General features: G+C 52.6%; 1 protein-coding gene across 3 annotated transcripts in view; it reads left to right on the top strand.

Moving 5' to 3' along the window:
* The first annotated feature begins 8,369 nt into the window (after nucleotides 1–8,369).
* The window catches only part of LOC142150992 (uncharacterized), a 42,397-nt gene continuing 28,098 nt past the window's right edge, over nucleotides 8,370–22,668 (top strand). For 2 of the 3 annotated variants that reach the window (XM_075206237.1, XM_075206234.1), the window contains exons 1-4: nucleotides 8,370–8,630; nucleotides 9,189–9,289; nucleotides 15,907–15,979; nucleotides 21,698–21,854. In XM_075206237.1, coding sequence (XP_075062338.1) covers nucleotides 21,786–21,854 — 69 coding nt within the window. In that variant the 5' untranslated portion in view covers nucleotides 8,370–8,630; nucleotides 9,189–9,289; nucleotides 15,907–15,979; nucleotides 21,698–21,785. The remainder of the gene's footprint in view (nucleotides 8,631–9,188; nucleotides 9,290–15,906; nucleotides 15,980–21,697; nucleotides 21,855–22,668) is intronic. The other variant, XM_075206236.1, reaches the window with a different exon arrangement.

Below are 22,668 nucleotides of genomic sequence, written 5' to 3'. Positions count from 1 at the left end.
ACAGGCTTTAGATAGATTTGATAAAGGTAAAAACACGGCCACCTGCTGATGGATATAATTGAGGTTACAGGTGTCAGTGTTTGCAGGATATTGACTCATCTGACGGATGCCTGTGAAGAAATCACCAATTAGGGTGAAGAAACGCGTTATGACTATCTACATATTTCTGATTGCCTGGATGGTAACTTTATTCCCTTATGGGAAGGAGCCTGTTTGGTACTATTGTTCCTAAATATATCAATTATAACTGAGCTATTATCCAGTGGGTGACAGAGTGATATCTTCATTATAATATCGTAACCAGGTTATTAAAGTGGAAGGATTGGGAAACCTATTTGGAAATCCGTGTGTGATCCAAGCATAGTGGATAAGTAACTTTACATCTCCAGACGTGAGTGGATGGATACTTGCAGTCTGTGTGAACTTGGATTGCAGTGTATGATACTTCCCTGACTGGTATAGTACGTTACATTGTTACATCTGTCTATGGTCACTAATTCCTGGTAGAGATATACCACAAATCTGTTTGTCAAGCTGACAAGCTATGTGTTAGTGACACTTGGTGAGGGGGTGGTTGGGTAGGAGGTGATAGTAGGGGGATGTGGGGTAATAGGGGTAGAAGGAAGTGGATGGGGGCTAGTCTCCAGCACTAGACAAGCTATGTGTTAGCAGCACTTGGTGAGGGGTGGTTGGGTAGGAGGTGATAGTAGGGGGATGTGAGGTAATGGGGGTAGAAGGAGGGGATGGGGGCTAGTCTCCAGCACTAGACAAGCTATGTGTTAGTGACACTTGGTGAGGGGTGGTTGGGTAGGAGGTGATAGTAGGGGGGATGTGAGGTAATGGGGGTAGAAGGAGGGGATGGGGGGGGTAGAAGGAGGGGGATGGGGGCTAGTCTCCAGCACTAGACAAGCTATGTGTTAGTGACACTTGGTGAGGGGGTGGTTGGGTAGGAGGTGATAGTAGGGGGATGTGGGGTAATAGGGGTAGAAGGAGGTGGATGGGGGCTAGTCTCCAGCACTAGACAAGCTATGTGTTAGCAGCACTTGGTGAGGGGTGGTTGGGTAGGAGGTGATAGTAGGGGGATGTGAGGTAATGGGGGTAGAAGGAGGGGATGGGGGCTAGTCTCCAGCACTAGACAAGCTATGTGTTAGTGACACTTGGTGAGGGGTGGTTGGGTAGGAGGTGATAGTAGGGGGGATGTGAGGTAATGGGGGTAGAAGGAGGGGATGGGGGGGTAGAAGGAGGGGGATGGGGGCTAGTCTCCAGCACTAGACAAGCTATGTGTTAGTGACACTTGGTGAGGGGGTGGTTGGGTAGGAGGTGATAGTAGGGGGATGTGGGGTAATGGGGGTAGAAGGAGGGGATGGGGGCTAGTCTCCAGCACTAGACAAGCTATGTGTTAGTGACACTTGGTGAGGGGTGGTTGGGTAGGAGGTGATAGTAGGGGGATGTGGGGTAATGGGGGTAGAAGGAGGGGATGAGGGCTAGTCTCCAGCACTAGACAAGCTATGTGTTAGTGTCACTTGGTGAGGGGTGGTTGGGTAGGAGGTGATAGTAGGGGGGATGTGGGGTAATGGGGGTAGAAGGAGGGGATGGGGGCTAGTTTCCAGCACTAGACAAGCTATGTGTTAGTGACACTTGGTGAGGGGTGGTTGGGTAGGAGGTAATAGTAGGGGGGATGTGAGGTAATGGGGTAGAAGGAGGGGATGGGGGCTAGTCTCCAGCACTAGACAAGCTATGTGTTAGCAGCACTTGGTGAGGGGTGGTTGGGTAGGAGGTGATAGTAGGGGGATGTGAGGTAATGGGGGTAGAAGGAGGGGATGGGGGCTAGTCTCCAGCACTAGACAAGCTATGTGTTAGTGACACTTGGTGAGGGGTGGTTGGGTAGGAGGTGATAGTAGGGGGGATGTGAGGTAATGGGGGTAGAAGGAGGGGATGGGGGGGGTAGAAGGAGGGGGATGGGGGCTAGTCTCCAGCACTAGACAAGCTATGTGTTAGTGACACTTGGTGAGGGGGTGGTTGGGTAGGAGGTGATAGTAGGGGGATGTGGGGTAATGGGGGTAGAAGGAGGGGATGGGGGCTAGTCTCCAGCACTAGACAAGCTATGTGTTAGTGACACTTGGTGAGGGGTGGTTGGGTAGGAGGTGATAGTAGGGGGATGTGGGGTAATGGGGGTAGAAGGAGGGGATGAGGGCTAGTCTCCAGCACTAGACAAGCTATGTGTTAGTGTCACTTGGTGAGGGGTGGTTGGGTAGGAGGTGATAGTAGGGGGGATGTGGGGTAATGGGGGTAGAAGGAGGGGATGGGGGCTAGTTTCCAGCACTAGACAAGCTATGTGTTAGTGACACTTGGTGAGGGGTGGTTGGGTAGGAGGTAATAGTAAGGGGGATGTGAGGTAATGGGGTAGAAGGAGGGGATGGGGGCTAGTCTCCAGCACTAGACAAGGTATGTGTTAGTGACACTTGGTGAGGGGGTGGTTGGGTAGGAGGTGATAGTAGGGGGATGTGAGGTAATGGGGTTAGAAGGAGGGGATGGGGGCTAGTCTCCAGCACTAGACAAGCTATGTGTTAGTAGCACTTGGTGAGGGGTGGTTGGGTAGGAGGTGATAGTAGGGGGATGTGGGGTAATGGGGGTAGAATGAGGGGGATGGGGGCTAGTCTCCAGCACTAGACAAGGTATGTGTTAGTGACACTTGGTGAGGGGTGGTTGGGTAGGAGGTGATAGTAGGGGGGTGTGGGGTAATGGGGGTAGAAGTAGGGGGATGGGGGCTAGTCTCCAGCACTAGACAAGCTATGTGTTAGTGACACTTGGTGAGGGGTGGTTGGGTAGGAGGTGATAGTAGGGGGATGTGGGGTAATGGGGGTAGAATGAGGGGGATGGGGGCTAGTCTCCAGCACTAGACAAGCTATGTGTTAGTGACACTTGGTATGGGGTGGTTGGGTAGGAGGTGATAGTAGGGCGATGTGAGGTAATGGGGGTAGAAGGAGGGGATGGGGGCTAGTCTCCAGCACTAGACAAGCTATGTGTTAGTGACACTTGGTGAGGGGTGGTTGGGTAGGAGGTAATAGTAGGGGGGATGTGAGGTAATGGGGTAGAAGGAGGGGATGGGGGCTAGTCTCCAGCACTAGACAAGGTATGTGTTAGTGACACTTGGTGAGGGGGTGGTTGGGTAGGAGGTGATAGTAGGGGGATGTGAGGTAATGGGGGTAGAAGGAGGGGATGGGGGCTAGTCTCCAGCACTAGACAAGCTATGTGTTAGTAGCACTTGGTGAGGGGTGGTTGGGTAGGAGGTGATAGTAGGGGGGATGTGGGGTAATGGGGGTAGAAGGAGGGGATGGGGGCTAGTCTCCAGCACTAGACAAGCTATGTGTTAGTGACACTTGGTGAGGGGTGGTTGGGTAGGAGGTAATAGTAGGGGGGATGTGAGGTAATGGGGTAGAAGGAGGGGATGGGGGCTAGTCTCCAGCACTAGACAAGGTATGTGTTAGTGACACTTGGTGAGGGGGTGGTTGGGTAGGAGGTGATAGTAGGGGGATGTGAGGTAATGGGGGTAGAAGGAGGGGATGGGGGCTAGTCTCCAGCACTAGACAAGGTATGTGTTAGTGACACTTGGTGAGGGGTGGTTGGGTAGGAGGTGATAGTAGGGGGGTGTGGGGTAATGGAGGTAGAAGGAGGGGGATGGGGGCTAGTCTCCAGCACTAGACAAGGTATGTGTTAGTGACACTTGGTGAGGGGTGGTTGGGTAGGAGGTGATAGTAGGGGGGTGTGGGGTAATGGGGGTAGAAGTAGGGGGATGGGGGCTAGTCTCCAGCACTAGACAAGCTATGTGTTAGTGACACTTGGTGAGGGGTGGTTGGGTAGGAGGTGATAGTAGGGGGATGTGGGGTAATGGAGGTAGAATGAGGGGGATGGGGGCTAGTCTCCAGCACTAGACAAGCTATGTGTTAGTGACACTTGGTATGGGGTGGTTGGGTAGGAGGTGATAGTAGGGCGATGTGAGGTAATGGGGGTAGAAGGAGGGGATGGGGGCTAGTCTCCAGCACTAGACAAGCTATGTGTTAGTGACACTTGGTGAGGGGTGGTTGGGTAGGAGGTAATAGTAGGGGGGATGTGAGGTAATGGGGTAGAAGGAGGGGATGGGGGCTAGTCTCCAGCACTAGACAAAATATGTGTTAGTGACACTTGGTGAGGGGGTGGTTGGGTAGGAGGTGATAGTAGGGGGATGTGAGGTAATGGGGGTAGAAGGAGGGGATGGGGGCTAGTCTCCAGCACTAGACAAGCTATGTGTTAGTAGCACTTGGTGAGGGGTGGTTGGGTAGGAGGTGATAGTAGGGGGATGTGGGGTAATGGGGGTAGAATGAGGGGGATGGGGGCTAGTCTCCAGCACTAGACAAGGTATGTGTTAGTGACACTTGGTGAGGGGTGGTTGGGTAGGAGGTGATAGTAGGGGGGTGTGGGGTAATGGGGGTAGAAGTAGGGGGATGGGGGCTAGTCTCCAGCACTAGACAAGCTATGTGTTAGTGACACTTGGTGAGGGGTGGTTGGGTAGGAGGTGATAGTAGGGGGATGTGGGGTAATGGGGGTAGAATGAGGGGGATGGGGGCTAGTCTCCAGCACTAGACAAGCTATGTGTTAGTGACACTTGGTATGGGGTGGTTGGGTAGGAGGTGATAGTAGGGCGATGTGAGGTAATGGGGGTAGAAGGAGGGGATGGGGGCTAGTCTCCAGCACTAGACAAGCTATGTGTTAGTGACACTTGGTGAGGGGTGGTTGGGTAGGAGGTAATAGTAGGGGGGATGTGAGGTAATGGGGTAGAAGGAGGGGATGGGGGCTAGTCTCCAGCACTAGACAAGGTATGTGTTAGTGACACTTGGTGAGGGGGTGGTTGGGTAGGAGGTGATAGTAGGGGGATGTGAGGTAATGGGGGTAGAAGGAGGGGATGGGGGCTAGTCTCCAGCACTAGACAAGCTATGTGTTACTGGCACTTGGTGAGGGAGTGGTTGGGTAGGAGGTGATAGTAGGGGGATGTGAGGTAATGGGGGTAGGAGGGGGATGGGGGCTAGTCTCCAGCACTAGACAAGCTATGTGTTAGTAGCACTTGGTGAGGGGTGGTTGGGTAGGAGGTGATAGTAGGGGGATGTGGGGTAATGGGGGTAGAAGTAGGGGGATGGGGGCTAGTCTCCAGCACTAGACAAGCTATGTGTTAGTGACACTTGGTGAGGGGTGGTTGGGTAGGAGGTGATAGTAGGGGGATGTGGGGTAATGGGGGTAGAATGAGGGGGATGGGGGCTAGTCTCCAGCACTAGACAAGGTATGTGTTAGTGACACTTGGTGAGGGGTGGTTGGGTAGGAGGTGATAGTAGGGGGATGTGGGGTAATGGGGGTAGAATGAGGGGGATGGGGGCTAGTCTCCAGCACTAGACAAGGTATGTGTTAGTGACACTTGGTGAGGGGTGGTTGGGTAGGAGGTGATAGTAGGGGGATGTGGGGTAATGGGGGTAGAATGAGGGGGATGGGGGCTAGTCTCCAGCACTAGACAAGCTATGTGTTAGTGACACTTGGTATGGGGTGGTTGGGTAGGAGGTGATAGTAGGGCGATGTGAGGTAATGGGGGTAGAAGGAGGGGATGGGGGCTAGTCTCCAGCACTAGACAAGCTATGTGTTAGTGACACTTGGTGAGGGGTGGTTGGGTAGGAGGTAATAGTAGGGGGGATGTGAGGTAATGGGGTAGAAGGAGGGGATGGGGGCTAGTCTCCAGCACTAGACAAGCTATGTGTTAGTAGCACTTGGTGAGGGGTGGTTGGGTAGGAGGTGATAGTAGGGTGATATGAGGTAATGGGGGTAGTAGGAGGGGGATGGGGGCTAGTCTCCAGCACTAGACAAGCTATGTGTTAGTGACACTTGGTGAGGGGTGGTTGGGTAGGAGGTGATAGTAGGGGGATGTGAGGTAATGGGGGTAGAAGGAGGGGATGGGGGCTAGTCTCCAGCACTAGACAAGCTATGTGTTAGTAGCACTTGGTGAGGGGTGGTTGGGTAGGAGGTGATAGTAGGGGGATGTGGGGTAATGGGGGTAGAATGAGGGGGATGGGGGCTAGTCTCCAGCACTAGACAAGCTATGTGTTAGTGACACTTGGTATGGGGTGGTTGGGTAGGAGGTGATAGTAGGGCGATGTGAGGTAATGGGGGTAGAAGGAGGGGATGGGGGCTAGTCTCCAGCACTAGACAAGCTATGTGTTAGTGACACTTGGTGAGGGGTGGTTGGGTAGGAGGTGATAGTAGGGGTGTGTGGGGTAATGGGGGTAGAAGTAGGGGGATGGGGGCTAGTCTCCAGCACTAGACAAGCTATGTGTTAGTGACACTTGGTGAGGGTTGGTTGGGTAGGAGGTGATAGTAGGGGGGATGTGAGGTAATGGGGTAGATGGAGGGGATGGGGGCTAGTCTCCAGCACTAGACAAGGTATGTGTTAGTGACACTTGGTGAGGGGGTGGTTGGGTAGGAGGTGATAGTAGGGGGATGTGAGGTAATGGGGGTAGAAGGAGGGGATGGGGGCTAGTCTCCACCACTAGACAAGCTATGTGTTAGTAGCACTTGGTGAGGGGTGGTTGGGTAGGAGGTGATAGTAGGGGGATGTGGGGTAATGGGGGTAGAATGAGGGGGATGGGGGCTAGTCTCCAGCACTAGACAAGGTATGTGTTAGTGACACTTGGTGAGGGGTGGTTGGGTAGGAGGTGATAGTAGGGGGGTGTGGGGTAATGGGTGTAGAAGTAGGGGGATGGGGGCTAGTCTCCAGCACTAGACAAGCTATGTGTTAGTGACACTTGGTGAGGGTTGGTTGGGTAGGAGGTGATAGTAGGGGAATGTGGGGTAATGGGAGTAGAAGGAGGGGGATGGGGGCTAGTCTCCAGCACTAGACAAGCTATGTGTTAGCAGCACTTGATGAGGGGTGGTTGGGTAGGAGGTGATAGTAGGGGGATGTGAGGTAATGGGGGTAGAAGGAGGGGATGGGGGCTAGTCTCCAGCACTAGACAAGCTATGTGTTAGTGACACTTGGTGAGGGGTGGTTGGGTAGGAGGTGATAGTAGGGGGGATGTGAGGTAATGGGGGTAGAAGGAGGGGATGGGGGGGGGTAGAAGGAGGGGGATGGGGGCTAGTCTCCAACACTAGACAAGCTATGTGTTAGTGACACTTGGTGAGGGGGTGGTTGGGTAGGAGGTGATAGTAGGGGGATGTGGGGTAATGGGGGTAGAAGGAGGGGATGGGGGCTAGTCTCCAGCACTAGACAAGCTATGTGTTAGTGACACTTGGTGAGGGGTGGTTGGGTAGGAGGTGATAGTAGGGGGGATGTGAGGTAATGGGGGTAGAAGGAGGGGGATGGGGGCTAGTCTCCAGCACTAGACAAGCTATGTGTTAGTGACACTTGGTGAGGGGTGGTTGGGTAGGAGGTGATAGTAGGAGGGATGTGGGGTAATGGGGTAGAAGGAGGAGATGGGGACTAGTCTCCAGCACTAGACAAGCTATGTGTTAGTGACACTTGGTAAGGGGTGGTTGGGTAGGAGGTGATAGTAGGGGGATGTGGGGTAATGGGGGTAGAAGGAGGGGATGGGGGCTAGTCTCCAGCACTAGACAAGCTATGTGTTAGTGACACTTGGTGAGGGGGTGGTTGGGTAGGAGGTGATAGTAGGGGGATGTGGGGTAATGGGGATAGAAGGAGGGGATGGGGGCTAGTCTCCAGCACTAGACAAGCTATGTGTTAGTGACACTTGGTGAGGGGTGGTTGGGTAGGAGGTGATAGTAGGGGGATGTGGGGTAATGGGGTAGAAGGAGGGGATGGGGGCCAGTTTCCAGAACTAGACAAGCTATGTGTTAGTGACACTTGGTGAGGGGTGGTTGGGTAGGAGGTGATAGTAGTGGGGATGTGGGGTAATGGGGGTAGAAGGAGGGGGATGGGGGCTAGTCTCCAGCACTAGACAAGCTATGTGTTAGTGACACTTGGTGAGGGGTGGTTGGGTAGGAGGTGATAGTAGGGGGATGTGGGGTAATGGGGGTAGAAGGAGGGGGATGGGGGCTAGTCTCCAGCACTAGACAAGCTATGTGTTAGTGACACTTGGTGAGGGGTGGTTGGGTAGGAGGTGATAGTAGGGGGGATGTGAGGTAATGGGGGTAGAAGGAGGGGATGGGGGCTAGTCTCCAGCACTAGACAAGCTATGTGTTAGTGACACTTGGTGAGGGGGTGGTTGGGTAGGAGGTGATAGTAGGGGGATGTGGGGTAATGGAGGTAGAAGGAGGGGGATGGGGGCTAGTCTCCAGCAGGAGAGGCCGGGAGCACAGTATAGATCTATGTAGAAGGACGGGCAGTGTCTTTACCTGGAGATCCTCCATCATCAGAGGAGAGAAGAAATATTATTATACAGGACAATTACTGTCAGGAACAATAAATACATAGAAAGTAATAACAGGTTATAAAGCTGCAATGAGTGAGAAATGCTTTGTTACGGATACAGTCATATATTGTACCAGTATATTCCGCAGAGGTCCCTGTACTGCCCCCTCCCGGCCCTGTCAGGTCATTACTAGATATCACCAGGTCATGTGACTGCAGCGGTCACATGGTGCCCAGTGCAGGAGCCAAGGTAAGATGGAGGGATGGGGGGGAACATGTGTGACTAAAGGTGCTGGGGTGGGGGGACATGTGTGACTAAAGGTGCTGGGGGGGACATGTGTGACTAAAGGTGCTGGGGTGGGGGACATGTGTGACTAAAGGTGCTGGAGGGGGGGACATGTGTGACTAAAGGTGCTGGAGGGGGGACATGTGTGACTAAAGGTGCTGGGGGGGACATGTGTGACTAAAGGTGCTGGGGTGGGGGGACATGTGTGACTAAAGGTGCTGGAGGGGGACATGTGACTAAAGGTGCTGGAGGGAGACATGTGTGACATGTGTCACCTGCATAAGTGTGTGCCAGTGTGTGTGAGACCTGCATTAGTTTGTGTATGAGACCTGTATTTGTGTGTGTCCGTGTGGGTTGGACTGGCCCGCCGGGGAAATCCCCGGAGGGCCCCAATGCCAGATGGACCTGCCTCCTACACTATGGTTGATGGACCGGCTGGTCCCTTCCACGGGACCAGTGGTTTTATTGTTTTGCTGTCGCAGGTTGTAATGATCTGATTTCTCCTCTTCTGTCCTCTTCTAGTGATCTCATCACGTCTCGGATCATCACGCACCAGCTCACATGTGCAGAAGGGGAGAATAGAGGTCAGAAGTCTCGGCTTGTGCAGTGTTGGATGAACAAAGGTCAGTGTAAATAGAGAGAGGGTCAGTCCAACAACTTCTTGCTTCATCACACAATAGAGATACGGCATCTACAGATGCATTAAAGTTTTGCAAGAGGGGACTTTTCTTGTTCCATGTGGCCTTGTGACAGGGGCTCATCTTTAGGAAAAGAGATATTAACCCCCACTTTAATTTGTAAGGTGGGATATGTCCTGGGCTTAAGGGATAATAATAGCTTACAACTGCAAATGAATGCACCGAGGTCCAGAGAAACGTTCTCAAGCCAGGCTACTTAGGTTGTGGAGCAGAACAAGAGGCAGCGGTTGAACAGGTTGTGCTGAGGTGTTTGTAGCAGTGGAACTGTAGTCTGAAGAGCTTACATTTCATCCTGAAGTAGCACAAACCCTCATGCTCATTGTGTAAGGGCTGTGATTTGCTGAGAGAGGGTCCGGACATTAGATTATGCAGCTTCCATACTTAGGCTTGGATATACTGACAGGTGTATACAAGGAAGCCTGCAGAGAGCAATGACCACTGTTAATGGAGACTCGGCTAACATGGTCTGGATAATGTACAGAGTATTAGGATTGCCAGAGATAGTCATCAAATCTAAAAGGACAAGGCAAGAGAATATTTGAATGAATTTAAATCCAGTCGCCAATAAAGCACACATTATAAGTCTGTAAGAATAATCAATATATAAACAATGTCAGCAACAGATGGACAAATCAGTTTTGGTAACGATAGGAGCAGACCCATCGGAGATTTTTCCAAAAGTGATACAAGTTACAGATTTATATATTAACTATTGATAAGAGCAACTTTTTGTCTGGCTTTTATTTCCAGGGGCTTTAAATACAGCTGCACCACTGTTACATCATAACCGTGCTCACAGGAGCAGGCTGCAAATGGGCAGTATACAGAGAGAGAATGATGGACAAGAGCCTTCCTCTGGAACATGGAGATTCTCCCTCTGTACACCGCTCACGCTGCCTGTGGTTCTCCCTCTGTACCCCGCTCACGCTCCCTGTGGTTCTCCCTCTGTACCCCGCTCACGCTGCCTGTGGTTCTCTCTATGTACACAGCTCACGCTGCCTGTGGTTCTCCCTCTGTACACAGCTCACGCTGCCTGTGGTTCTCCCTCTGTACACAGCTCACGCTGCCTGTGGTTCTCCCTCTGTACCCCGCTCACGCTGCCTGTGGTTCTCCCTCTGTACCCCGCTCACGCTGCCTGTGGTTCTCCCTCTGTACCCCGCTCACGCTGCCTGTGGTTCTCTCTATGTACACAGCTCACGCTGCCTGTGGTTCTCCCTCTGTACGCCGCTCACGCTGCCTGTGGTTCTCCCTCTGTACGCCGCTCACGCTGCCTGTGGTTCTCCCTCTGTACCCCGCTCACGCTGCCTGTGGTTCTCCCTCTGTACCCCGCTCACGCTGCCCGTGGTTCTCCCTCTGTACACCGCTCACGCTGCCTGTGGTTCTCCCTCTGTACCCCGCTCACGCTGCCTGTGGTTCTCCCTCTGTACCCCGCTCACGCTGCCTGTGGTTCTCCCTCTGTACCCTGCTCACGCTGCCTGTGGTTCTCCCTCTGTACCCCGCTCACGCTGCCTGTGGTTCTCCCCCTGTACCCCGCTCACGCTGCCTGTGGTTCTCCCTCTGTACCCCGCTCACGCTGCCTGTGGTTCTCCCTCTGTACCCCGCTCACGCTGCCTGTGGTTCTCCCTCTGTACCCCGCTCACGCTGCCTGTGGTTCTCCCTCTGTACCCCGCTCACGCTGCCTGTGGTTCTCCCTCTGTACCCCGCTCACGCTGCCTGTGGTTCTCCCTCTGTACCCCGCTCACGCTGCCTGTGGTTCTCCCTCTGTACCCCGCTCACGCTGCCTGTGGTTCTCCCTCTGTACCCCGCTCACGCTGCCTGTGGTTCTCCCTCTGTACCCCGCTCACGCTGCCTGTGGTTCTCCCTCTTGACCCCTCTCACTCTGCCTGTGGTTCTCCCTCTGTACGCCGCTCACGCTGCCTGTGGTTCTCCCTCTGTACACAGCTCACGCTGCCTGTGGTTCTCCCTCTGTACACCGCTCACGCTGCCTGTGGTTCTCCCTCTGTACCCCGCTCACGCTGCCGGTGGTTCTCCCTCTGTACCCCGCTCACGCTGCCTGTGGTTCTCCCTCTGTACCCCGCTCACGCTGCCTGTGGTTCTCCCTCTGTACCCCGCTCACGCTGCCTGTGGTTCTCCCTCTGTACGCCGCTCACGCTGCCTGTGGTTCTCCCTCTGTACGCCGCTCACGCTGCCTGTGGTTCTCCCTCTGTACGCCGCTCACGCTGCCTGTGGTTCTCCCTCTGTACGCCGCTCACGCTGCCTGTGGTTCTCCCTCTGTACCCCGCTCACGCTGCCTGTGGTTCTCCCCCCTGTACCCCGCTCACGCTGCCTGTGGTTCTCCCTCTGTACCCCGCTCACGCTGCCTGTGGTTCTCCCTTTGTACCCCGCTCACGCTGCCTGTGGTTCTCCCTCTGTACGCCGCTCACGCTGCCTGTGGTTCTCCCTCTGTACCCCGCTCACGGTGCCCGTGGTTCTCCCTCTGTACCCCGCTCACGCTGCCCGTGGTTCTCCCTCTGTACCCCGCTCACGCTGCCTGTGGTTCTCCCTCTGTACCACGCTCACGCTGCCTGTGGTTCTCCCTCTGTACCCCGCTCACGCTGCCTGTGGTTCTCCCTCTGTACCCCGCTCACGCTGCCTGTGGTTCTCCCTCTGTACCCCGCTCACGCTGCCTGTGGTTCTCCCTCTGTACCCCGCTCACGCTGCCTGTGGTTCTCCCTCTGTACCCCGCTCACGCTGCCTGTGGTTCTCCCTCTGTACCCCGCTCACGCTGCCTGTGGTTCTCCCTCTGTACCCTGCTCACGCTGCCTGTGGTTCCCCCTCTGTACGCCGCTCACGCTGCCTGTGGTTCTCCCCCTGTGAGCCGCTCACTCTGCCTGTGGTTCTCCCCCTGTGCGCCGCTCACGCTGCCTGTGGTTCTCCCTCTGTACCCCGCTCACGCTGCCGGTGGTTCTCCCTCTGTACGCCGCTCACGCTGCCGGTGGTTCTCCCTCTGTACGCCGCTCACGCTGCCTGTGGTTCTCCCTCTGTACCCCGCTCACGCTGCCTGTGGTTCTCCCTCTGTACCCCGCTCACGCTGCCGGTGGTTCTCCCTCTGTACGCCGCTCACGCTGCCTGTGGTTCTCCCTCTGTACGCCGCTCACGCTGCCTGTGGTTCTCCCTCTGTACCCCGCTCACGCTGCCTGTGGTTCTCCCTCTGTACCCCGCTCACGCTGCCTGTGGTTCCCCCTCTGTACGCCGCTCACGCTGCCTGTGGTTCTCCCCCTGTGAGCCACTCACTCTGCCTGTGGTTCTCCCCCTGTGCGCCGCTCACGCTGCCTGTGGTTCTCCCTCTGTACCCCGCTCACGCTGCCGGTGGTTCTCCCTCTGTACCCCGCTCACGCTGCCTGTAGTTCTCCCTCTGTACCCCGCTCACGCTGCCTGTGGTTCTCCCTCTGTACCCCGCTCACGCTGCCTGTGGTTCTCCTTCTGTACCCCGCTCACGCTGCCTGTGGTTCTCCCTCTGTACCCCGCTCACGCTGCCTGTGGTTCTCCTTCTGTACCCCGCTCACGCTGCCTGTGGTTCTCCCCCTGTACGCCGCTCACGCTGCCTGTGGTTCTCCCTCTGTACGCCGCTCACGCTGCCTGTGGTTCTCCCTCTGTACCCCGCTCACGCTGCCTGTGGTTCTCCCTCTGTACGCCGCTCACGCTGCCTGTGGTTCTCCCTCTGTACCCCGCTCACGCTGCCTGTGGTTCTCCCTCTGTACCCCGCTCACGCTGCCTGTGGTTCTCCCTCTGTACACCGCTCACGCTGCCGGTGGTTCTCCCTCTGTACCCCGCTCACGCTGCCTGTGGTTCTCCCTCTGTACACCGCTCACGCTGCCTGTGGTTCTCCCTCTGTACCCCGCTCATGCTGCCCGTGGTTCTCCCTTTGTACCCCGCTCACGCTGCCTGTGGTTCTCCCTCTGTACGCCGCTCACGCTGCCTGTGGTTCTCCCTCTGTACCCCGCTCACGCTGCCTGTGGTTCTCCCTCTTTACCCCGCTCAAGCTGCCTGTAGTTCTCCCTCTGTACCCCGCTCACGCTGCCTGTGGTTCTCCCTCTGTACCCCGCTCACGCTGCCTGTGGTTCTCCCTCTGTACCCCGCTCACGCTGCCGTTGGTTCTCCCTCTGTACCCCGCTCACGCTGCCTGTGGTTCTCCCTCTGTACCCCGCTCACGCTGCCTGTGGTTCTCCCTCTGGACAACGTTCACGCTGCCTGTGGTTCTCCCTCTGTACCCCGCTCACGCTGCCTGTGGTTCTCCCTCTGTACCCCGCTCACGCTGCCTGTGGTTCTCCCTCTGTACCCTGCTCACGCTGCCTGTGGTTCTCCCTCTGTACGCCGCTCACGCTGCCTGTGGTTCTCCCTCTGTACCCCGCTCACGCTGCCTGTGGTTCTCCCTCTGTACCCCGCTCACGCTGCCTGTGGTTCTCCCTCTGTACACAGCTCACGCTGCCTGTGGTTCTCCCTCTGTACCCCGCTCACGCTGCCTGTGGTTCTCCCTCTGTACCCCGCTCACGCTGCCTGTGGTTCTCCCTCTGTACCCCGCTCACGCTGCCTGTGGTTCTCCCCCCTGTACCCCGCTCACGCTGCCTGTGGTTCTCCCTCTGTACCCCGCTCACGCTGCCAGTGGTTCTCCCTCTGTACCCCGCTCACGCTGCCCGTGGTTCTCCCTCTGTACCCCGCTCACGCTGCCTGTGGTTCTCCCTCTGTACCCCGCTCACGCTGCCTGTGGTTCTCCCCCCTGTACCCCGCTCACGCTGCCTGTGGTTCTCCCTCTGTACCCCGCTCACGCTGCCTGTGGTTCTCCCCCCTGTACCCCGCTCACGCTGCCTGTGGTTCTCCCTCTGTACCCCGCTCACGCTGCCTGTGGTTCTCCCTCTGTACCCCGCTCACGCTGCCTGTGGTTCTCCCTCTGTACCCCGCTCACGCTGCCTGTGGTTCTCCCTCTGTACCCCGCTCACGCTGCCTGTGGTTCTCCCTCTGTACCCCGCTCACGCTGCCTGTGGTTCTCCCTCTGTACCCCGCTCACGCTGCCTGTGGTTCTCCCTCTGTACCCCGCTCACGCTGCCTGTGGTTCTCCCTCTGTACGCCGCTCACGCTGCCTGTGGTTCTCCCTCTGTACTCCGCTCACGCTGCCGGTGGTTCTGCCTCTGTACCCCGCTCACGCTGCCGGTGGTTCTCCCTCTGTGCGCCGCTCACTCTGCCGGTGGTTCTCCCTCTGTACGCCGCTCACTCTGCCGGTGGTTCTCCCTCTGTACGCCGCTCACGCTGCCGGTGGTTCTCCCTCTGTGCGCCGCTCACTCTGCCGGTGGTTCTCCCTCTGTGCGCCGCTCACGCTGCCTGTGGTTCTCCCTCTGTACGCCGCTCACGCTGCCGGTGGTTCTGCCTCTGTACGCCGCTCACGCGGCCTGTGGTTCTCCCTCTGTGCGCCGCTCACTCTGCCTGTGGTTCTCCCTCTGTACCCCGCTCACGCTGCCTGTGGTTCTCCCTCTGTACCCCGCTCACGCTGCCTGTGGTTCTCCCTCTGTACACAGCTCACGCTGCCTGTGGTTCTCCCTCTGTACACAGCTCACGCTGCCTGTGGTTCTCCCTCTCTACCCCGCTCACGCTGCCTGTGGTTCTCCCTCTGTACCCCGCTCACGCTGCCTGTGGTTCTCCCTTTGTACCCCGCTCACGCTGCCTGTGGTTCTCCCTTTGTACCCCGCTCACGCTGCCTGTGGTTCTCCCTCTGTACACAGCTCACGCTGCCTGTGGTTCTCCCTCTGTACACAGCTCACGCTGCCTGTGGTTCTCCCACTGTACCCCGCTCACGCTGCCTGTGGTTCTCCCTCTGTACCCCGCTCACGCTGCCTGTGGTTCTCCCTCTGTACGCCGCTTACGCTGCCTGTGGTTCTCCCCCTGTGAGCCGCTCACGCTGCCTGTGGTTCTCCCTCTGTACCCCGCTCACGCTGCTTGTGGTTCTCCCTCTGTACGCCGCTCACGCTGCCTGTGGTTCTCCCCCTGTACCCCGCTCACGCTGCCTGTGGTTCTCCCTCTGTACGCCGCTCACGCTGCCTGTGGTTCTCCCTCTGTACACAGCTCACGCTGCCTGTGGTTCTCCCTCTGTACCCCGCTCACGCTGCCTGTGGTTCTCCCTCTGTACACAGCTCACGCTGCCTGTGGTTCTCCCTCTGTACCCCGCTCACGCTGCCTGTGGTTCTCCCTCTGTACGCCGCTCACGCTGCCTGTGGTTCTCCCCCTGTACCCCGCTCACGCTGCCGGTGGTTCTGCCTCTGTACCCCGCTCACGCTGCCGGTGGTTCTCCCTCTGTGCGCCGCTCACACTGTTGTTGGTTTATACATATTTTAAATTTAATATAAGAATACATGATTTAGTTACATACATGCTTTATCTCTTTTCCAAATAGTAACTTATATAGAAACACAAGTTTCATTCGTATCTAATATTCAGTTCCTTTAAATATCTAAAGTGTTCACTCATGGCTCAGCTTTTCATATTTCTTGTACCTATCCTTTTTTCCCAAACAGGAGCCCAACATTCCAGGATCTAGAAAAGCAACTACTGAGTTAAGACACCAGGAAGTGAAACCTGAAAGAACAGGTAGGAGAGAGCAGGATAGCTGCCAACTATTCTGATTCTGGTGGGACAGTCCTGATTTTTTGTGTCTGTTTCCCTTTTTTCCGATCTAGGATCTGGGGCCCAGACTGTGCACTTTTTATATACACTCCATTCTTATATGGCACTAGTCATGTCCTCTGTGGGCTGACTCTCTAGTCTCACACTCAGGCGGCTGGCCACACCCCCCTCTGGTGGGCCCCTGCCCTTCATGTCCCAGTCCGACACTGGGTGTGGCTGCATCTTAGATTCTGTCCGAATAATGCAAGCAGCAAGTTTATAGCATATAACCCATTAGTGTAAATATTGTTGATTTTGCATTGCCTGTAAATCCATGTTTGGGGAAATCATATTGCATTCTGATGTTAAATCATCTGATGTGATGTCATACACATCGGTGCCTGGCCCGGATCAGGGGGCTGGCGCTAAGGAATTTGCTGGCGCTATGTAAAGAAATGATGATGATTGCTTATCCCCTGCCAGGAGTTATGTCATAACTGTATAAAAAGAGCCGTTGTGCACTGAAAGGTGTCATTATTATACCATCTGTGCTTCTGGAAAGATCACTCGTACCTTAAACCAGTGTGAACTGTTCTGAGGTTTGGACCCAGCATTCCAGTACCAACGCTCTGCCTTTTACCTACAGCTCTGGCCAGTGTGATAGGCCAAGGGGGAACCATCCACAGCAACCCTGATCTGTAGGCAAGAGGTCAGGGGTACCAACACAGGTGTACCAGCAAGGGGGTACATTAGCAGCGACAGTTACCCAGAAGGAACGTGGTTCTGGATGCTGCTAAGGAGTCCACTGGTGGCAGCAGCTTAAGCCCCTCCTACTGTGGTTAGAGGGCGCAATTTGGGATAAAGAAAGGGGATGGTGGCAAAGTAAGCCCAGCCGGTTACCAGCAGCAACATACAGGGTGGCATAGACGGTCCATCCTGTCACAGTAGGTCTCTGGAGTAATAGTGTACCATTTAAGGAGTACCCTTTTTACTATACCATAGACTGCACAGTCCTCTGAGGCTGGGGAACGGCTGGGCATACTTTGCCACAGTCCCCTTTCTTTCTCCCAAATGTGCCCTCTAACCGCAGAGGAGGAGCTTAAACTGCCACCACTAGGCTCCTACTTCAGCATCTAGAACTGGGTAACTGTCACTGCAGGTGTACCCCCTTGCTCGTACACCTGGTCTGGTACCCCTGTCCTCTTTCGTTCAGATCAGGGTTGCTGTGGATGGTTCCCTATGGCCTATCACACTGGCCAGAGATGCTGTTAGCTGAGAAAGCGTTGGTACTGAATGCTGGGTCTAAACCTCAGAACAGCTGGGTAACGGATTAGATTTGGGTCTAATCTGCAGGTCACAGGAATTACAGCAGGGAAGAAGTTGTCAAAGCAGGATCTTGAAGCAAATGATGTTTATTAGCTCAAGTGTCCCACTAAGGACAGTTACATTCGCCAGTCTGTGGTACTAGCGATCTTTCCAGAAGTACAGTTGGTATGATACTGATACATTACATGGTCAAACAGGGCTATTTTTATACACGTTCTGATACACCTTAGCAGGGGGTAACACCGCCCCTGATCCTAGATGGCTCCGTCATGTCTGATAGATCACATTCAATAATTTAACATCAGGATATAATCTAATCTTGCATCTAACACAGTTTACCTTTCACACCCACTTGATTTCCTCAATTGTGCTGTCTGTACTGTTAGGAGGATTCCTGTCTCTAACATAACATGCACACAGGTAACGACCCCCTGCCGGTCCTTCAGGCCACAATAGGATCTTGTTACTTCTGAGATGAACAGGTCTAATTAATATAAGATTACCTGCCTTCAGACAGTCCCAAAATACACATTTACTCCCCCTGGCATATGCATATGCCTCAGAAATAAATACATTTCCTATACCAAAGTGCACAAAATATAATAAAAATCAGTACATTTGCAATGAAATAAATTAGTGCACTGCGCTAATAATTTCAATCTATTGATGCAATAAGTTATTTATAAGTGATCCATCCACATTCCTGTTTACATTATTCACACTGTATCCCATAAACCATATGCACAGTCCCACAATTATAATTGAGGGTGTGTACATCCGGTATTTGATGTTGTGTTGTGTTAGTAGGGTAGTGAAGGCTTTGAAGTCTCTGTGACAGGATGGTACTCAGTGCTACGATTACTCCTCCTGTACCTTGTATCTAGGGTTAGTGTGTGTCGGTTATCCTGGAGTCTTATACACTTGGTTTGTATGGTGGTTATATTGGAAAATAGAGCCCTATTTGTGGCTTTTTTGTCAATATAATCTGCAGGACAGTGCTAGGTGGATGAAACCAACAGGTAGTGTGTCCCATTGGGGTGACAACGTTATACCACTGTGCCTCACAGAACGGTCAGTTTATAATGACGTGTAAACAACAGTATAAGGTCTTTATAATGTGTTCAGGTTTTATATATAAGATCAGTTACATAACACAACAGCCAAGCTCCTGAAACAGATGATGCAGCCACAGTACATAAGAATAAGATGTTACGTTCAGTATAAGTATCTGCAATGATCATGGGTTAGTCTACTTAAAGATTATGGACAAGTCTCTGATGTACGTTTTCTGTTTATCTCTGAAGTTAGTCACAATGTGATGAACACACTTTGTGTTGATACCTTGTTGTTGGGGCACTTACATGTCCGTCACAGGGGGCTGCAGCTCCCGTTCTCATGTGAACTCCGATCCCTAGTTAAGCTGTAAAGTCGCTCTGTCTTCCCTCCTGAAGTGTAAGTCCTTGAATGAGACTCATTCCCTGAGGAAGTCACCAAGCAGTGATGTAACATTGTGAGACTCATCCCCTGAGATGGCAGTACCTCATTTTCACCTAACCTTAGCAACGGCCCTTGATCAAGTGGCTCCAGCGACACTTCATACTACACGTCGACTTCGATGTCAACCGTGGCACACCAAAGCAACACGAAATCTTCAAAAACTGTCCCGTAAAGCAGAACGTCACTGGCGTAAATCTCGAAGCTCTAATGACTTCTTCACATATACTTCTGTCTACCACTCCTATCGAAATGCTCTGGACACTGCAAAACAAACATACTTTCAATCTCTTATCTATGCTCAGGCTTCTAACCCCAAACGCCTTTTCAATACATTTAATCATCTTCTCAATCCTCCCACCCCGAACCCTCCATCTACTATCAGTGCTCAGGATCTTGCTTCCTACTTCAAGGACAAGATTGACAAGATCAGACTAGAAATGGTATCCTCCTCCTCAACAAGCCATCAGCTCATTTCCTTCCCACTACCCTCTGACACCCTTTCTTCATTTGACCCCACAAATGAAGAGGAAATTTCTACGCTCTTCTTATCTTCCTACTCTACCTCCTGTCCTCTTGATCCTATTCCCTCGCAAATTGGTAGATCCCTGTCTTCTGTGCTCATTTCACCTCTAACTCAAATCTGTAATCTCTCACTCTCTACTGGCATCTTTCCATCACTATACAAGCATGCAGTGATTACTCCTATTCTAAAAAAACAAAACTCCGACCCAAACTCTCTCTCAAATTACCGTCCCATCTCTCAGCTCCCTTGCCCCTCCAAGCTTCTAGAGAGACTTGCCTACACTCGCCTCACACGCTTTCTTTCCGCAAACAACCTGTTGGATCCTCTTCAGTCTGGCTTTCGTTCTCAACACTCCACAGAGACTGCGCTGACCAAGGTTGTTAATGATCTGATCACTGCTAAGACTGAACGCCATTACTCTCTCCTAATTCTCCTTGATCTCTCGGCTGCATTTGACACCGTTGACCACTCTCTTCTCATACAAACGCTGCAATCCCTAGGTCTTCAAGACACAGTTCTATCCTGGTTCTCATCTTACCTCTCTAATCGCTCTTTCACTGTTAATTTCTCTGGAGCCACATCTGCTCCGCTTCCCCTATCAGTTGGAGTACCACAAGGCTCGGTGCTAGGTCCTCTGCTGTTCTCTATCTATACCGCTTCTCTTGGAAATCTAATAAGTTCCTTTGGCTTTCAGTATCATCTCTATGCGGATGATACCCAAATCTATCTATCCTCTCCTGATATCTCGACATCTGTGTTGTCCCGTGTAACTGACTGTCTTTCTGCCATTTCATCTTGGATGTCCTCTCGTCAACTCAAACTTAATCTTTCTAAAACAGAGTTAATAATATTCCCACCCGCCAACAAGAGCATACCTGACATTTCTATCTCTGTTGATAACATGACCATAAATCCCACCCCACAAGCTCGCTGCCTAGGTGTAATCCTTGATTCACGCCTATCCTTTGTTCCCCACATTGACTCTATATCTAAATCATGTTACATACATCTAAAGAACATTTCCAGAATCCGCACATATCTCACACAAGACACTGCTAAAACCTTAATTCATGCACTAATCATCTCCCGCATTGACTATTGCAATTCCCTCCTTACTGGTCTTCCCAAAAACAGACTCAAACCCCTAAAATCTATTTTGCATGCTTCGGCAAGACTGATTTTCCTTGCAAATAGCTATTCCTCTGTTGAATCACTCTGTATGTCTCTACACTGGCTGCCTGTCTTCTACCGAATCCAATATAAAATACTTTTACTAACCTACAAGGCCATCAACAAAGCTGCACCAACATACATCTCCTCTCTTGTCTCAAAATATCTCCCAACTCGGCAACTCCGTTCTGCAAAAGATCTGCGTCTCTCATCCACCCTCATTACATCCTCCCATTCCCGGTTACAGGACTTTTTTCGGGCTGCACCCACTCTATGGAACTCTCTCCCTCGCACAATAAGACTCTCCTCTGTTCTACAAACTTTCAAGCGTTCTCTGAAAACCTACCTATTCAGACAAGCTTATAATATTCCTCAACCACCATCTTAACCTCACTACCTTTAGCCTGTTACACAATTTCACACAAGACAACTACCCCCGGACCAACATTGTTGTGTGACGGGATCATTTAGCTTATGAGTCACCCTACCTTTGCAGTCTGGCTGGGCCAAGATGCAAAATGTATACTTAACCTCATGTGTCAATCTCCCATTGTCCCATAGATTGTAAGCTTGCGAGCAGGGCCTTCTCACCTCTTTGTCTGTTTTACCCAGTTTGTTTATTAGTTTATTACGTTTGTCCCCAATTGTAAAGCGCTACGGAATATGTTGGCGCTATATAAATAAATGATGATGATGATGATGATGAGACTCATGTTGGATGGTGCAGATTATCAGTAGAAACATGGAGCTGTTCTAAAAAGCAGCCGTCTCAGATGCCCCACCCACTGGAAGTCCTAAATTATAGCGAGGTCCATCATCAGAACATATCATGCAGCAGGGTCCAGCACCCACAACAGATGTGTCTCCACACTGGCTGATCTGCTGGTGTTTCCACCTCTACATGTTACACACATTATGTGACACTACATTACTGTACTTGTCCTACACTTACTGCCCCCCCCCCCTGTTCAGCCTCTCTAAGCATATAGAGGAGTAAGTGTTAGATGTGTCTCAGTCTACATAGGGACTTAGTTTTACACATTTCTTGTGTACATGAATATAGAAATACGTATTTTAAGAAAATGCTCTTACATCCAGCTCTCCATGAGTCCCTCAATGTTTCATATTTCAATATCTTACACGTCTCCTCCTATGGTGTTTATAATAATTATTATATTTATTCCTAGACAGTGAGCTGTGAGGAACCAGAGAATCTTTTACTAGAAGTCAACTGAAGGTGAAACCCGTTCTGTGTAAATCACTGATTCCCTGAGGATGGACAAGGACAGGAGTGAGAGGATATTAAATCTCACCCTGGAGATCATCTACCTGCTGACTGGAGAGGTGAGGGATTCTGGGAATGTCACAGTGACATCATTCTTACTGCTATAAATAAAACAGGGACATGACTGGAGAGGTGAGGGATTCTGGGAATGTCACAGTGACATCATTCTTACTGCTATAAATAAAACAGTGACATGACTGGAGAGGTGAGGGATTCTGGGAATGTCACAGTGACATCATTCTTACTGCTATAAATAAAACAGGGACATGACTGGAGAGGTGAGGGATTCTGGGAATGTCACAGTGACATCATTCTTACTGCTATAAATAAAACAGGGACATGACTGGAGAGGTGAGGGATTCTGGGAATGTCACAGTGTGACGAAATGAGTTTGATAACCCTGTGAGCATGTCTCATTTCTCACATAATGTGGAATATAGTACTTTTTATAGCCCATGCTGTTTGTTCCCCAGCTCACCAGACTACAACTGCATTGTCCAATAACATGTGGCTAAGGGGACATTGTAATTCAGTGTACATATGTATATTGTTTATTGTATATTGATAACTTGAAGTAAGGTTGCTATTCATTGTCCCTTAGCCGAAGCCAGGGGGATTGTGGGTAGGGATCAGGTTGCCAAGTGCTGGAGTAGAAAAACTAATTAGTGTCCATTGTTCTCACCAGGCTAGTCCAGAGAGAGGCTATCTAACAGGGGAGGTTCTCTGGAAGGACAGCTCATCTTCACTCCCCTGTCCAACCCCCCCGTAGTCCAGCACTGACCAATGGTTAAGTAGAATAGACACAGGGGTTTGCCCAGGGAGGGGAAAGACTGTGGAAATTAGACCTGTGATATTTAAGGAACAACTCCAGGG

The sequence above is a fragment of the Mixophyes fleayi genome, chromosome 4 (assembly GCF_038048845.1).
Source record: "Mixophyes fleayi isolate aMixFle1 chromosome 4, aMixFle1.hap1, whole genome shotgun sequence".
In the NCBI taxonomy this organism is placed as follows: domain Eukaryota; kingdom Metazoa; phylum Chordata; class Amphibia; order Anura; family Limnodynastidae; genus Mixophyes; species Mixophyes fleayi.
Note: the sequence above shows the minus strand (reverse complement) of the source record. Positions and strands in the feature narration are given on the sequence as shown.